We start from the raw sequence: 17699 nt of genomic DNA, 5'->3' as shown, positions 1-17699 counted from the left end.
AGAAAGGTATAGTAAAAAAAAAAAAAAAAGGAAGTGGAGGTGATGTGAAAGGGCAGAGGAAAGGAGAAATGGAGCATGGGCTGCTGAGGAGAAAGAGCGGGCCGAGGCAGCAGAGAGGCAGAGAGCAGTAGTCGATATAACGGCAGTCATTCATCTCTCTGACAGCCTTCCAAATGCTCCACTGGGGGGGACACAAAGCTGCGTGACCCCCAATGCACCAAATGCACAGTGCATGCTCACACACACACAAATGTTTGCATACATGTGCATACACAGAACCTACATGTTTATGAACCTACAAAGCGGCTTGTTCTGGGTGAGCGGCATGTTGCAGGGCATGGTAGGTCAGTGTATACACCATTACACTGCAACCTGTACAATCACAAATCTAGCCACAGGCGTCAGTCACACATTCATGGGCTTCTTATCTCACTCATACGCACACACACGCACACGCACGCACACGCACATACACACGCACGCACACACACACACACACACACACACACACACAATTATCTGTTTGTGTGCAATCAAATCAAGAGCAATAAATCTCAAGGGCACTTCAAAGAAAGCTTTCATGTGGAAAACCATCACATTTTTCACACAGATCCAAATTTTTTAAGAAAAATGTCTTCTAATATTTCACACTGAAAAGGTCCAAGGCAAACACACACATTAACAGGACATGACACATTCACATGACATTAGAATATGAGAACACAGATGTGTGCTCCCGTTAAAACACACACTAATGCAGGCACACACAAATCCTTGTTTCTCAGTTCTGGTCATGGCCCATTGGCTAAAGGCTGCCGTCCATCTCTCATGATTCATGGCTAAGTGAGCGGCTGTAGAGCAGTTCTGAACCACTGGGCCGAGGAGAGCCTGTGTGTCATTAAGGCACAGCGGGTGAGACGTGCTGTTAGAGCTGCTGCACTATGTCCTGTGCCTCCGTCCAGCAACAACAGGAGGTGAGGAAGCAGGTACTGTACGTGCTAGCACTGCTCATAGTGGTTTTATTGTAAAGGTAATATCAACAGCTGAGGGCACTCAAAGACTACCCTGTCCTGTGAGGTGTGCACAGTGAGAAAGAGAGCTGTTGTCTTTTATTTAGTCGGACACCTACGCCTGCACCCACCCAGCTTTTCAGCTAAATTAGCCCATCTAATCATCCCCAAATCCGTCGTCTTAATCAGAAAAGCTGTACAAGCTAAAAGGAAAAGACAGGGGTGCCAAATCCACCCCCTGCCATCCCATATTAGCACAGGCCCCAAGAAAGGTGGCGGAGGCACACGTCTATACCCTAATGACTCCCTAATGATCCCCTCCTCTGCTGGAGTGCTGACAAACCCTGACCCTGACAAGAAGAACACCCACACTTAGCCCTCTTCCTCACCCTTCATTTGGAGGTTCATCTCTCAGCCCTCGGCCTCATTACACCCGCTCTGGTCCAGAAATATCCATACAGCCCAAAACTATAGCAGCAAACACCCATGATGAAACATTCTGAATAACTTTTAGAGCAGGGGGCAAAGTTTGAGTAAATTCCTCTTGGCAGATGGAGCGAGAGGGAAAGAGAGAGCAGATAAACAAAGCAAGTTGAAGAAAGAGAATGGCAGTAAGAGAGAGAAGAACTGTGGATCCAATGAAAAAAAATGTTTGTATCTCTCTTACTTTTCCCTGATCTCGGCTTCAATTTCAACTTTGGGTTAGGGGAGTAAGCAGCGTAGACTCTTTTCAACATTACACAAGACATAATTACAGAGTGCAACGCTGCCAGGCCGCCTCAGTTTCTCCCAGATACTCACACCCCAAATTAGGGGTTACCTCCCTCTAGTTAAACCTACTATTTAAGACGAATACGTCACAGACAGAGGGGATGGTAAAAGGAGTTTGGAGAGAAAAGACCTTGTTGAACAGCTTTGCTTCACAATGACAGAGAAGGCCTTTGTTAGAGATGGTTACTGGCAGGCCTAAGATATCGCCAGGTGTGGAAACTAGGACAAAAATAAAAGTTGGAAATGACACACACAGCTAAAGTTACTAAAGACGATGTTTATGTTCTATCTGCAGTATATATATCTGACAGCTGAAAATCTGCTTAGGATATTTCCAAAAGGCAGCAAGCTAAAGAAAAAACACTAACTTCACACTAGCCTATGACCTCACTGGTTTGGATCGCAGCTCCCAGTCCCAGTCGTGGATGACAGAGCACTCACTCTTTGAGCCTTCCTCCAGCTCTGCCTTCTATTCTGTTTTATTTTCTTTCTTTTTTTTCCCCTGGTCTTCTCCTTTACAGAGGAGTGTAGTGGTCAGACTAAGGATGATTTATTGGTGTCACAGAGTCTGCTGGTAAGCTATACAAGCATGTGGCCAAAGCTGGAATTGCTTTTTGTGCTGCATTGTGCCAAACAGTACCACAAGAGATTTTTGTCCCCTGGTTATGAGAAGATGAAAAGAGGTCCCATGCATGGCTCCTAACAGGACCCAGGTACTGTACAGCCTCTGGATTTATGGAGAACACTCATCTGGATCTCTGTGTTTTGTTTCTCTTTGCTCTTTCATCACACAGGGACCCTGTTCTCCCCATTGTAGACTAGTATCTGAAGTCTTATGGTAAACCAGAGCTTCAGATCACATAACTACTTAGTACTATTGATGGTATCAGTACCAGTATAGGCAAACATTAACATAAGGAAAAAGGTTCCTGGTGAAACAAAATGCATACCAAAAAGCCACTTTAGGGGATTAGGGGATAATTCCTTGAAGACATTTGAAGTTAATTCCACAAGTGACAAATTGTATTTTTTTATGTTTCAATGATGTACTGTCCAATAATATTAATGACATCAGGAAACATGGAAGTATCAATATGGCTTTTATTTAAAAAGATAAATATAATCGTATTTATAAATTACAAAATGATTTTTAAGTGACACAAGTGATGAGGCTGCTACTGTAGGTGTGTAATATGACAGGAGGGTTCATAGACTTGCAATTAAACTGAATGTAATTGAATATGTGAGAGGAGACAATCACACATTCAATGAACGGTTTCTAGCCTATGAGTGACTAGAAGTGTCAAATCTATTTGGTTTTACCTGATCAGCTGATTGTGATCAGCATTACCTTTGTTTGCAAAGAAAAAAGGGAGAATAAGTGGTGTTCTTGATGACAATCACTGACTGCTCATTCAAGCAAACAGAACTCTCACATAGTGGAGACACTGTGATGAAAAACATGGACGATGATAAGGACGTTGAGGAGGGCCGATAGGAGGGGGACTGTCTGAACGAGCTGCATTGATAATTTAAGTTAGCATTAATGGCAGAATGTAAGAGACTTCTTTCATAGTCTTTCTAAATCCAGTTAACATGAGCTACAGCTTGCAAGTACCTGCTAGCTAGCAAGAGTTGTGAATTGCTATCTTCGTAGATAAATGAAATAAATTTTCTTGACCATAATGTATGTAACTCTGGCAGTGCTGTAGTATTTTTTTGCTTACAGCTGAATTATTTTGTTAATCCACAGATGCTTTTTGGAGTCAATATGATTTCTATTGTGATTGTTTGTAATGCGGTTGTCTAGTTTATGTGCCAATTTGATTTGTTTAATAGTAATGTACAGGCAGTAGTGCTTTCATCACTTGTTTAGTAACTTGCATTTCTTTAAATTTGAATTGACTCTTGTTTTTCTGTGGTAATATTATTTTTGGTTGTTTGTTTTGTCAAAAATGGTACCACTGCTTGCAAGACAAGCAAGCGTTCAATCAGGGACCAGATAAGTTGCAAACATGCCAAAAGGTCAGGCAGTTTATGTTACACGTGTTAGAGTTCATCACTTAAGCCTGTGTGCTGAGGAAAAAACAAAGTTTCTCCAGTCCTGTTAGGATGAGGAGGTTTGTCTGTTCTAGGTTGATGATCATTAAGTTGACCTTTATTTTGACCTCCATCCATGCCCAGATGCCTGCAATTCATTTGATGTGCAAAATCTTTTCTCAAGTAGGAAAAAAGAGTCAGACACACACACACACACACACACACACACACAATATGTTGCAATCTTTGAGCTTTTGATTTTCATACGATCAAAACCTGAAGCTCAACAGAATCAAAAAACCACATCCCACGTCCTATCAAAGCCACATGGTCCTCCAGGTCCTTTTATCACATCAAACATCTAACTGTATATGTTTTTATTAAATTCTCCAGGAAATTCTCAGTAACTGCAATATACTCTAATTAAAGCTGTTTAAATCCACATATGGCTCATATTCCTTTATCACTGAAGAGCTGGAAACGATGCCACATATTCAAGTCTCTCTTTTTTCCACACTAGACTGTACACTGGAAATCCAGTCCGAAACAACATCCTGTCCCCGGCCTCTAGGAAGTGACCTCAGCTTCAGAAAGGCCAGATAAAACGTCCACATCAGGAACAAAAACAACAGACCGGCCTTAATGAGCGATCCACCAGGCCCCAGTGTGTTCTGAGGGAGACCAGGTGGTGTGACACACATATGACTCTGATTAGGGGGCCTTCAGAGGAACAAGAGGGGAGAAGGAGGGGGGGCAGTAAGGAGGGCCATCCACGGCCAATCGGTTCTTTTTGCATACTGTGTGATGCAACTGTTGGTGGTGTTCAATGACCTCCACCTCAAGATGGGCCTGTTTGTGTGCAAGCATGGGGTGAAGCTTGAGGAACTTTCCTCTAAGAAGCAACACGTGAGCAGCATAGCACTCAGTGCCTGAGTATGTGGGTCACTGTGGATTACAGCAGTTTCATAGTGATGTCATGGTGGCCCTGAGAGCTCAAACTCAAGAAAACACAAGCAAACAGACAAAAACACAAACAAAAGCTGTTCTCTTTCACCATTTCTATTGTTGCCTGTGCCTGTAGTCGTTTTTGTTTTTATACAGTTTGTTGTGTTATTTTCTGTGTGCATATGTTTTGATGAACTGCAGTACACTGACCTCGCTCGGCAACCGTATTAAGTACACTAATGAATTATATACTTATGTCCTAATGAAGTATACTATACCATCCTGCAAGATTTACTTACATCTTTACTTTCATCCATCTGATAACACTTACTCTCTATTCCCTGCTAGTTGTCCCATGCACTACTGCTATGAAAACCAAAGTTTGTCAATGAATTTCCGAAGGCAAATGAAGAGGAATTATCTGTATGGGAGTGAAAAATAATAATGAACGCTGGTTTGAGGGGTCCCCAATACATTTTTTTTTTGCCATTTCTTGAATCACCACTGACTGTTATACATTATATACTTGTATGATATACTTTCACTATAATGTACGATATACTTGTACAGTAATGTATGGTGCCTTATAATTTGATGTCTGTATATGATATACTTGTAGTGTACTTTCAGGGTTTTTAAATAATACAATGACTCATACAAGTCTTTGCTCTGAAAGAAGTAGTAGGCATCAAAATGCATATGTCTGCACTAACAAGTTAACACATTTAATCAGGCCAGTCAATTACTGCTTCATCTGACAGTATGCAGAGCAACCAAACCCTCAGAGCAGACACAAAGGACCATGCATGTACACTTTATGTCTCTTCTTCATATCTCTCTCTAACCTCATTACATGACAGAGGTTTTTGGTATTGGTGTCTGTCGGCTTATAATCATACTTCTACTTAACACACATTCAAAAACTGTGAGGAGTGGGACATGTCAGAGGGATCCTTGACCTCATTTGTCACTCATTAGTTTCATCCTGGTGCATTGTGCTGTGTTTGACTGGACTGCTTAAAAGTGTCCTGATATCAGGGAACACAAACAAGCAGGGCTGCCAGCCTGGTGGGGAGGATAAGGAATGAAGGGGAAACGGAGGCCATTCTTCTCCTGGTGTGACAGGGATTGTGTTGAAACAAGCACCTGTCACCTCCTAACAATGACCACTGAGGGTCCGGGCAGAGGGAGAGACAGACATAAGAGACACAGACGTAAGGGACAGAGTGAGGTGACAAAGGGGGCACCAAACAGCCATGAAAAGTGCATCAGTCTTTTTAATTTCCCCTCCCTCTTCTTTATGATCTGCTGTCCCTCCTACTCATCTTTACTCTCTCGGGCCACATATTCAAACAAACTAATCTGTGTAAATCATATTCCAAAACAGGTGTATGTGAACTCCAGACTCATTGTGACAAGGATAACCACACATAACACACAAACACACCCACACATCTGCATAATATCTGCATTTTAATGTTTTGCATTAATAATAAGGTAAACCAGGTGCTAAGGCAATCCTAGTGGCCTTTTCTTTATCTGCCTCACTCTGTCTCCTCCCCCATCACCTTCAACTGCTGTTTTCCACACAAACTTGTCATTCATGTTTCTGAATAGACAAAGAGCAGCAGCATCTCTGTGTCCTTCAGACTTGTCCTTCAGACACACTCCGAACAGCCAGACTAGAGAAATGCTGGGCACAGCAAAACCCCACTCCTACAACATGATAAAGACTCAGGGAAAAAAAACACTTTTTACTCTCAATTTATTCTCCTCTGTGCTTGTAGTAATCCTGTTAAATCAATGTCTCAGTGTGTGCCTCTTACCTCTCTGTCCTTTAGTTTCATGGCCAGAACCAGCTGGTTGCGATGATTGGTCAGTGCCTCGCGGTAGTTTCCCTTGGAGAAGAATGCCGAGCCCAGATTCCCATGAGCACGGCATTCCCCTGTTTGGTCACCTGAAGAGGGAAAAAACAAAAGCGGTGAGAAGAGAAGCCAACAAAGCATATTTACGGTACAGCCTACTTGATTACAAAGCAACTGGTGTTTTTTTTCACATCATTCCACGGCCACTGTTGAACAGCTATGTGATGAACCACATCTATGCTGCTGACATCCCGCCACAGCCTTAAAAGGGAAAGTGGCCGTATAAGTTCTCCACAGTAGAGCGGCTTCCCTGACAGCTGGTTCTGTTGATCTCGGTGCTGCAGAGGGTGAGAGGGGAAAGCCTTATTATTTCTGCCTGACAGAGAGGCCCCACAGACAGGGCCAAAGGAAAGCACGATTCTGTGTACTGCACCTGAGAACCACAGCTCCTTATCTCCAGCTGCTCTGCCCAGTCATGTGTCAAACTGTGTGGGGGCGAGAAGACTGGAGCCAGTCTGTGCGACTCTATGTTTTCATTTTTTCCCACCCTTTCCTATCATCTTAAGGTTTTTCCTTCCCTAACTGTCTTTCTCTCAAATTATCCGTCTTCCTCCTATATTAACACCCACGCAGGCAGCGTATCCATACTCGTTGCAAGTAATATCTATTTTTGAGCACAGAAATGGGTCAGTCTATTCATTGTTTTTTTTTACGGATGGCAGAATGAGGAAAAGGCTTTATACGGCACAGTAACAAAAGAACACTTACATGCTCACATTGACAATGGTATCATGCTGATGTTCATATGTACTGTATGTTGCATGGTTACACCACAGACATTAAAATTAATCTGATAGAAAATGTGAATAAATGTATGAACATTTATTGAAAATCACTCCACTGGTTTACATCATCCAGACATTGACAGAAAGACATTACAATTACAAGGGCCAGCAATATATGGGACTGGATTCAATTGATTGCCAATAATTTGAAATGTTCCAAGTCTTTCTGTAATTTGTAAGACAGCATTTTCATAACATTGGCTGCTTTTCTGGTGTTACATCATTAAGTCAAATAACAATATTTGGATTGCTGGTTGGTCAGGGTTTTGACCAATGTTTTGCAAGCCTGGTGGGCTCCCAGACCTACATTTACCTCAGCCTGGGACTAAGCATCAGGGACTTCTTGAAATGTTTTCTTTTATATATCCTGATGTTAGGTTCCTGCTGTCTGTTGTACACTAACTAAAGTTACAGTGTGGCAGCACGGTTGGTAATATGGATATAATGTTTGAAGAGGGCACCAGCAACTGTTGGTAAATACATGAATACACCGAAAAGAAAGCAGCTGTTCTGAGATCAGAAGATATCAGACCAAAATACATTTTCCACAAGGCTGGACAACACCTTGTTTGGATGTCCTTAAAAATAAACAAGATAATTGTTTTTTATTATTGTGTTTATTCTTCTTCTTGCCCAGTTCCAGCCTCTTACCTAAGGTCTTGGCCACCTCCAGGTCCTGCTGCATGTACCCAGTGCTCTTCTCGGTGTTGCCCAGGGACCAGTGGGCGCTGCTGAGGGCCGAGAAGACGGAGCCGCGTAGCTTGAGGCTGCACGTGCCGATCTTCAAAGCGGCTTCGAGCACCACAACAGAGGCTGTGTGGTGGCTCGCTGTCAGCAACTCCTGGCCAATCACAGACACCACCACAAAGGGACTTTTGTCCAGCTTCATCTTTTGCAGCTGCTGATAGGTGGGCTCCAGAGACTCTGTGCAGGAAGGACACAAGTAAGACAAGAGATTAGAAACAGACTTTACAATATGCTGAAACATAACCTTGTGCTGACATGGTGATGGACAGCATTATCTGACTTTGATAGCAGTAAGTGCGTTACATATTTACCAGCCCTGACAAGCGTGACTGCTTTCCTCCAGTAATAAGTAGTAAGTTTTGTTTTGTCTGCTTAGGTAAGCATCTCTTTTTTCTTGGCTGAGTGACGGCTATCACTGACTGCTTGACAAAAAGTCTAAGTGTGAACCATTTCCTGCTCCCGCTTCTCTGACTGGGGTGTTCTCAGGTAATTTCAAGAAGGCCTGCACACAAATAAAACAAGTTTAGACCACTGCGGACAACTGTCTTTACAAACCAGAAAGACAACTGATGTTCCTGCCCTCTCTTCATGTCAGCCTGTATGCCTGTTTACGTGAATATAGATGGGTGCGCTGGTTTTGAAATGATCAGAGGAAACTATTGCAGCTTATGCACACGGTATCAGCGGCAGATGAATGCAGAGCAAAGGAGACACACAAGGTGACCTTTGAAGAGGCTGAAAACGCACACAATGACATAAATCAATGTTGGGCCGCGTGGGATTCGGGATCCACAGCCCCTCCAGATTACAAAGCCCTCTGGCAGACACCAACATCGAACAACAGGAAGGGGGGCAAAGGAGGCACGCCCAAGAATGTGTACGTGTGTCTGTGTGTACTGATGTATATGTGTGTGTTGGCGTCTATTTGCATGCACGTACACATCTGAGTGTATCTGGGGAATTCTATACTCTTAGGGCCCCATATCTGCAAATATTTTGAACAGAGATGCTATTAATTAGGTCAAAGCGCTTTACAGATAACAGCATGGTGTTACTGTGCAAGTGTAGTTAGACATTTTAACAAGAAAAACACAAGCTTTCATAAAATGCTTCTTTCATTTGTTTAGACAAACACTTATGCACAGCAAGTACACAAAATCTGAATAAATTCAATAGTTCTTGGAAACACACACAGATACTAATTCACTTAGACACACAAGAACTCTCACACACACAATATGAGATGCTTCCCCATACAGGCACTCAAAAGCATAACTGATGATGCTCTTTCAAGAGCATAGCTTCTGTTCCAGTACTTGGCAGAATGTCGTGCTCGCAGAGACGCTTGCGTGCATATAATATCCATTCATAGCTTGTAATTGCCTTCAGAGTGACACCGAGAGCTGAGTCATAAATCAAACAGAGAAAGAATCCTTTTTTTAAAAAAGGTGTCATGGCTTCTGCATTCACTAAACAGGGAGTTATGACAACATCCGAGGGGATTGTTTTACACGCACGCACGCAAGTTCAATAACATAAAATAGAAATTTGGCAGAACACAGGGACACTACTACTTTAAATGTATTTAATGATAAATCCTATGAAAAGAAAAAAATTCTATAAGTTTAGTTATTTTTCATGGTCAGTTTTGAAGATTAGGTACTTTAACCAAGTCCAGTTGTGTTTTGTGTTAAACTTAAACTAAACAATTGAAGACATTGATTCTGAGTATGAACATAGCCTTTCATTCTAAACTTCTTCAACAAGCATGTTTTTTTTTCATTGAACTTGTTGAACAAAAGAGAAACAATAATCCGCAGTCTTCTTTGACAAGTAATGTGACACCTTATTGATTTCTGTCAGAATAATTCTCTCCTCACTCGTCCTCTCCTTGCTAAGCTGTCGCTCTGGTGCTTATTGTGTTACAGAATCAAAAGAGCTGTGCTCAAAGGCTCCTCAGTATGGCAGATGATGATGAACAAGGCTCCAAATCCTCCAGTTAAAGGACAAGCTTTTTAATGGCAAATGATCCAGCCTGGGTCAATAACTGCCACACTGTGAATCCATCTCCTTCATGCTTCATTTGGAGAGATCTTAAAGTGAAAAAGCCCCTTATGAGTAAGAATATGTGGGAAACAATCCAATAATTAACGGCTAATGGACCCTTTGCACTCTCTCTGGACCAAATCAGAGGAATGAGAGGCAGAACTGGAGCAGGATGAATAGGAAGAACGTAACTGTGCTATTACATACATACTAAAACACAGATAAAGCTGTGAAAGACTGATTTCCCACAGCTTGTCCAATGCCACAGATGGACAATCATTATTTGGAGGAGGTGCTGATGCAGTGATTATCAGAAGTGGCAAACAGAGAGAGGCAGATACAGTGAGAAGAGGGAGGTAAGATTGCACACGTTTCTGCTTGTGTGAGATTCTTTTTGTTGTGGGAAATACTGTACGAGTCACTTGAGCACAACAGCTGCTTGACTCTGGTATAATGAGAAAAAACCTTGATCTGTGAAAGGAGGAGTGGGAGTTTGTGTCAGAGAGAGAGAGAGAGAGTGTTGCATTGTAAAATGACAGGCTAAGAACTAGAGTATTGCATATAATATTAAATTAACAGCAGAAGCAGAGCAAGCTTTGATGAATTCACTACACAGAGGATCCTGCAAGATGTTTGCCTTGATATTGTTCTCTAAGGCTCATCATTCGTCTTCCTCTGTTGTAATTTATGTATTTGCTTATTTTGGTATGAATGCGATGAGATGGATTTCTTTGCTCTGGGGCAAAACAAAATCATAAAGGTGCTTTGGGAGGACTGTAAACATCAGAGTGTGTCGGGATGTCGGTGGTAAGATAAATGACTCAGATAAATGAAAAGGCAATCACAGATAGATACAGCTAGCTGTTTCTTGGCATCAGTCGGGAATAATGTAGTGTTTACGGAACAGCTATAAGAGATTTCAGAGTAATTCCATCAGGATTATATATTTTAGGCTAATTACAATGTTGTTACAAAACAAACAGGTGGAGTACAATGACTTCATGTATACTATAGGTTTATGGTGTTTTGAGAGGGATATCTGTGATTTTCTTAAACATTAAGTGTTGCTGTACTGAAATTAATTTGGCAGGTAAGGTAATCAACAAGCTGAATCCCGGGATGAGAGCACTATCAGGTAGATGAACACGTCTGACATGAACGGCAAAGCGTTTCCTCCATGAAGGAAAAAAACACTTGCCTACCTTTCTCTTATCAGGGGACTTAGGCTGAGTAACACTGATTATCCTCCCTGTTTGCTGGCGTAACATTGATTATGGTCCCCCTGTGCCAGCAGCCCCTCTGAGAGGATCATTGCCCCTAATCCTTTGACCTAGCTACCTCTCCTCAACACACCTCGGATTAGGTTCCTCACTGGTTGCCTGGCACTGTGGGAAATAAGGTAAACAATTAAGGGATTAAATGGCTTGGGCTAACTGTTGGTTCTTCCCTACCGAGAGGAACCAGTCTGGTCCAGGATGCTCACGTCTGGGCTCGCACCCAAAACCTCTTAGTTTTTGCTCAAGCGACAGGCTTATAACCTAAATTTTGCTCAGATGGGCTCCCTATTCTTTGGTCTCTTGATTTTTTTTCTCCTTCTGCATTTGCACACAAATATTCCGCTGTATTCAATCAAAGAAAGACTGACTCCTCACGGAACAAAGCCCCTTAGAGCTGCTGATCTCATTGTACAGTTCAGTGAATTTTGGATTATAAAACAAGGCCACATTTTTTTTCACAGGCTCAGGTTTTAGCTCCTTTTTGAAAGAGATGATGACAAAGCAACACTGCAGAATGACTAAGTCCGTGTTGGCAGGTCACTGCCATCCAGATCTGAAGAATATTAAATCCTCTGCAGTGGTCATGTGAAGTAAAACTGCTGCCAGGTTTGTTTTGAGGCTCATTAGGCCGGCTCACACTGATTACTCATGGGCAATCAGGTCACTGCAGTTGGCCGACACAAGCGATTATAATGCAAAACAGGCCAGAACACATTTTAGTAACAATCTTGGCTTGAATGCACTACTTATAAATCCACTCAGCTTTTGAATAAAGGCTTACACAGGGGCAGTCGCAAACAATGGCATTAGTGTTGGATGCTCATTAAGATAACAGGCTATCAGTGTGTGAGATCAGGCCGGCTAACAATAAGATGTGCTAAAGCTGCAGACGTCAGGGCTCAAGGTCCAGAGGTAAGTTCTTGACACCATCAGTCAGTCACAAAGACAGACAGACAGAAAGATAGAGAGATGGCCTGCCTGCCTGCTGTTAAAAATCTGACAGGTAAAGTCACCTGAACATGCTAACTGAGTGACAGAGTGTGGGGATTATCTTAGCGAAAGGCATGCAGGCAGTTGAGGGACAAAAATGAAAAGATTTAGACGCAGACACATGAAAAAAAATATCAATACATACATTTGACCCGATTGGGCACAATTTCTTACCTCGTAATGGCGACTTCATGGCGGCTTCTACCATGCCCACCAGTAGCTGCAGGCTCTTGGGGTCTTGGGCCAGCCCGGAGGCGAAGGCGGCCAGTGCGTCGGCATGGCGACCAAGGTACTGAAGGGCAACACCCTGTCGGAAGTATGCCTGCAGAGGACAGAGGGTAAAAAACGGAGTCATCAACGCTGGAGTGCCACAGCATGGGGCTTTATAATGTACAAACACTTTAGCAGACACACTCATTTCACGCCATTTGCCTTTTTTCCACATGAGCAGTTTCCTGAACATGGCACCTCTCTCCATTGTATTCCCATAATAGAGTGATCACAGGTTTTTTGTACTTGTTAATTGGATTATAAGTTTTACATAAATGCACGTTACACTTTGGCTGGCTGGCTGCCTTCTCAGGAGCAACTATTGTTTTTCTACTCGATATATTTTTTTCTCTTCCGTTTGCAATGTGAGTGAGCAACACCTAAGTCAAGTGCTGGGATTTCTTTTTGGCTGTGATGGAAAATAAGCAAGAAGAAAGACAAGGGAGAATGGGAGGGAGACAGTGAGAGAGCTACTTACTCAAGTCAGTCTGTAGCTGAATGAAAAAAAACAACCCATAAATACTTCAGATTGTGCATTCCCTTTGTGAGAGCGCAGTCATAAAACAATAACACAACTGGCCGCAGTCTGTTTTTGCCATATTTTGTACATCAGATGTGTAGTTGTGTTGTGTTTTGGATACGTGACTGGCTCTTCAAGCAGACAAAAATTAACCGCATTTGTCATCCAAGTCGCATTGTTCCTCAGAGACATAAACTGCATGCTGCTGACATACTGTTTCTTTCTGCAAGAGACTAAAATATTTTGGAACATTCTTCAGATTGAAAACTAAAACAGACGCTGACTCTGGGATCCAAAGCCCCATCAATACGTTTTTTTTTTTTTTTTCTTCTGCAGCATGTCTGTTTGGACTCACCAAAGAAAAGGCATGTTTTATCCAAGCAACTATGTGACTCAATATGTTTGTGACTTATCAGACAATAATCCTAGGGAGTTGTTAAACATGACTGGTCCAGACCAAAAACAGCCGAAAAAAGAGACTGAAGTAAATCCAGCTCATTATTCACCATCCAAACAGTCAGACAATCGCACAATTACAGCAGCAAAGCATGAGGGATACACATTATGTGAGGCAACAACGGAACTGCACAAACACATTTCCTTCTTTGGTGTTCTTTATGTGTTTGTTTGTGAGGGGCAGCAGCAGTCCACCTCTTCACCGAGCAGGCAGTCACTTCACTCACAGCTTCCAAATGTGACACGAGGGCTAATTTGCTATTAGCATCCAAGTGGCCTTTTCATTAGTCTTCCCAAGCTTCTCTGTTAGCACCAAGAGGAAGTGAAAAAGGCGGGGAGGATTAGGGAAAATGAGACATGACATCGAATTTATAGAGACCAGTAATTAATTTTGCCTTTCGTCCGAGCCCCTCACTGACTACCATTCTCTACTGAGACCTGCTGCCCCCCCTTTCACATCACAGCCTCCCTTTGCTTGCATCACAACTCCATTGAAAATGACGAGGAAAGAGATTAGATTCAAAGCATTAACCTTTGTTCTAACACTGTTATTATATGAGGGGAGAGCAGGCCAGGGTATCCGCTCAATATTAATTGCATCTTGTGGCGGTGGAGTTTGGGCAGGACGTTTGGCGAGAGTGGAGAGGCCCACAAACGTCTCGCCCGGGGGAACAAAAGACATTTAAAAGCACTTCTCCCTTTGATTAGATTTAGCCTGCAATATGAGTGCTCACCAAGGGATCTTTCTTTCATTTTTTTTTAAGCGGCGGACCCTGACTGAGGCGACCGAGGGAAAGAGGACGAGGGCGAAGATTGATAAAATAAGGCTCCCTTCACAAAAAATTGCCATCTCCTTTAATCCTTTTATTTCCACTATACTGTCCTACATTGAGGAATAGACTGAGCGGAGAGTGTATTAAAATATTGCAAACACAAGCAGGAGAATAAATGCATAAACGAAAGAGGCACGGCAAAAATGACAGAATCAATGAGCTGTACAGCTCTATAGGAATTTTTTTTCTTACATTAATCTCCTGCTTCCTTCAAAACACATCGTGTAGCTGCACAAAGACAGACTCACATGATACTACCTCAGCCTTTGCATAATCCAACAAGTCAATTCAGCCAGTGCAGCTCCTTACAAAAAGAAAGCCCACTTGAATTAATAGGACAGAAAGTAGCTGAAAACTAGCACGTGTGCCCCCAAATATTAGAGAAAAGACAAGGCAGTAGAAATAACACCAACTGGTTGATTACGTTGTTACTATGAGTCATTATGGTAAAGGGGAGAGCAGGATTTACCCCTACACATCATTTTTTTTAATTCACACTTAACAGGATCTTTTCTAAATTCACAGCAGCATATGCTTAGAGCTGCTGCTACAGTGATTAGCACAGCCTCTAGCTCTTACCCGAACAGAAAGAAGGAAAGAGATAGAGGAGGGGGAGAGTAACAGGGAGTATTACAGGAGGAAAAGAGAGGGCTTCACAGATTAACTTTGCCCTCTCAACAGACAGCATTACACACACAGAAGAATGACTGCATGAAAGATTAAGTGGGTGCTTAATCTTTCAGCCAAAATCATCTCAATAAACAGGATGCATATTTGAGTGGGACTCCTCCAAAGGCAGAGTTCCTACAGAGTACAAGCCCGCCTAAAATAGTGACACATCTGTTAGGTATCTTGTACAACATGACATCCACCGTCTAAGACTACTTAATGTGTTTTGCCTGAAATTCAATCCGGAGGTAAATTATTGAATTTTCCTGTATCTCTGCCTCCTTTCTTTAATGCAGCAATGTGCTGATACCACAGAAGAGTGGATGGAGCGGGAGGGTTTGTCGTTCTTACCTGTGGGTAAATTCTTACAGTATTAGTGCGCATGTGTGGCATTGCATGTGTGTGTTAACGTGTGTGTGTGTGTGTGTGGGGTGGGGCGGGGAAGAAAAAAAGAGAGGGAAAGAGAGAGGCTGGAAAACACATATGAATAAGAGAGAGGATAAAAGCTTTTCTTGTTTCTCAGCTTTTTAATATTTCATGAATGCTTGTTTGATGTAGTTTTAAATATTCATGTTTTTATGCTTAGGCGGAAGAGGGAAATGATGCAAAAAAAAGTTGCTCACTCTGGTGCATAGTGTCTCACACTGTGGGGAACCGCACACGTACACACAAGCAACAAGCTAATGCACAGCACAGTCACATATGCTCTTTCTTCTCTAACAAGACACTTACAATGAAACATGGACAGTTTTCTGTCAGTGACAGCTTTGTTGTTCACAATAAGGCTCACAGTCAGAGCAGCTGAACTGAAAGTTGACAAGATTAAGAGTTTGGCGCAAGAGCAGCTGTTAAAGGCTCTTTTTATATTAGCAGATTAAAGCCCCCCCCCCCCCCCCCCCCCCCCCCCCCCCCCTTCAGTACGATGTAACCTCGGGGGTGTCGTCGGCCCCTGGGAGCATGTCTGTGTTTGCACTTCTATATCCTTGCTTAAGGTCTGGGCCTAACAGGCTTAAAGGAATAATTCTTGGAAATATATCCGTATATCATTATACAAATTGATACAAACAATTAAGAATGGTTTGGCAATTTGCAAGGTAGATATATGTATCACTCAGGATCCTCCATGATACAAGTGAATGTACAAAGGTCCAAAGGAATACTGAAACATATACTGAACATATTGTTCAAAAGGTTCAACAATATTTTTTACAGTGTGATTCATTTCAGACACATTTTCATTCCCAATTTTGTCAAAGACTGCAGCTTGGTCTGTGATCCAAGGCTTCTGAATACGACCACTGAGGATCCACTCTGGCCTCTATTTGGCACATGCAGAGCTCTGCCTTAGCTATACCAAAAATGCAATGTCTGCTTAGACTTACATGTGTTTAACATCGTGAAACAGCCTATGAAGGTTATGTTAAGGTAAATAAAAAAAAAACTTGGTAAGCTTTCAGAAAAGATAATTGATTTGTTTGCTTTGTTACAAGTAAGGCTTTCTGTACATGTGTAAATTATGTCACTTTTGTGTGTAACTTTCCTGTACATCATACTTTTCTAATGTCACCTTGCTTCAACACCACATAAAAACAATAAGCTCCAATACAGGGTCCAGAATTTTTGCAACAGGAGTGTCTATAGCGTTATAATTTGAACTGCTTGGCCACTACCAAAACTGTTGTATGTAAGGACTTAAAGTAAGTGAAGAGCTCTTTGTCATTTCCTGTCTGACTAAAAGGCGTACTCTATATTGTGCTTCAAATTTTTACCCCTGACCTGAACTTGTCATTTTTTTGTGATTTTAAAGAAATCAAATTGACAGGGTAATCTGTGAAAGGCTTTCTATCCAGGGTACATAAATAGTACCTAAATAGTAAGATAATATACAGTTGAAGCTGTTTTCTGCCACCCGTTCATGGTTCTAACACCTTACATGATGTCTCTCTAAATAAACAACATAACTCCTCGCCCACAATGCATTCACTGTGTTGCTGCTCCAGCTGAGCTCCAGCAGCCCGGGGTCTTGTAAGGCTTGCTGTGCACTGATCGGTGATCAGCAATAATAGAGATCCTCTTAAATGTGAAAATCAATAGAAGCCGTGTAAGCTCCGTTAAGACCGTGCCACACCCTTCACCGCTGTGGTGTGTTTAGGAGACCCCTGCTGCAGATGGTTTCTGTGAACACCCACAGGGCGGCTGGTGCCAATGTGGCGACTATGAACAGAGCTCCTGCTGGCGACATAATAGAACCCAAATCAGACCATCAAATAGGGACAGCAGGCTGCAAATACAATGCACACACACACACACAAATACAAACTGGAGAAAAATACATCAATAAATCCTCAAGAAAACCTCCCATCTGTCCTCAACAAACATGTTTTACTCAAAATCAGCTTCCCACACAGGCCAGAA

General features: G+C 42.3%; 1 protein-coding gene across 3 annotated transcripts in view; it reads right to left on the bottom strand.

The window, feature by feature from the left end:
• Window positions 1-17699, bottom strand: part of LOC132974027 (tetratricopeptide repeat protein 28-like) — a 164650-nt gene that overhangs the window by 55949 nt on the left and 91002 nt on the right. For all 3 annotated transcript variants that reach the window (XM_061037784.1, XM_061037785.1, XM_061037786.1), the window contains 3 exons: window positions 12711-12858; window positions 8128-8400; window positions 6593-6723 (listed from right to left, as the gene is read on the bottom strand). In XM_061037784.1, coding sequence (XP_060893767.1) covers window positions 6593-6723; window positions 8128-8400; window positions 12711-12858 — 552 coding nt within the window. The remainder of the gene's footprint in view (window positions 1-6592; window positions 6724-8127; window positions 8401-12710; window positions 12859-17699) is intronic.

Source organism: Labrus mixtus, chromosome 5 (assembly GCF_963584025.1).
Source record: "Labrus mixtus chromosome 5, fLabMix1.1, whole genome shotgun sequence".
In the NCBI taxonomy this organism is placed as follows: domain Eukaryota; kingdom Metazoa; phylum Chordata; class Actinopteri; order Labriformes; family Labridae; genus Labrus; species Labrus mixtus.
Note: the sequence above shows the minus strand (reverse complement) of the source record. Positions and strands in the feature narration are given on the sequence as shown.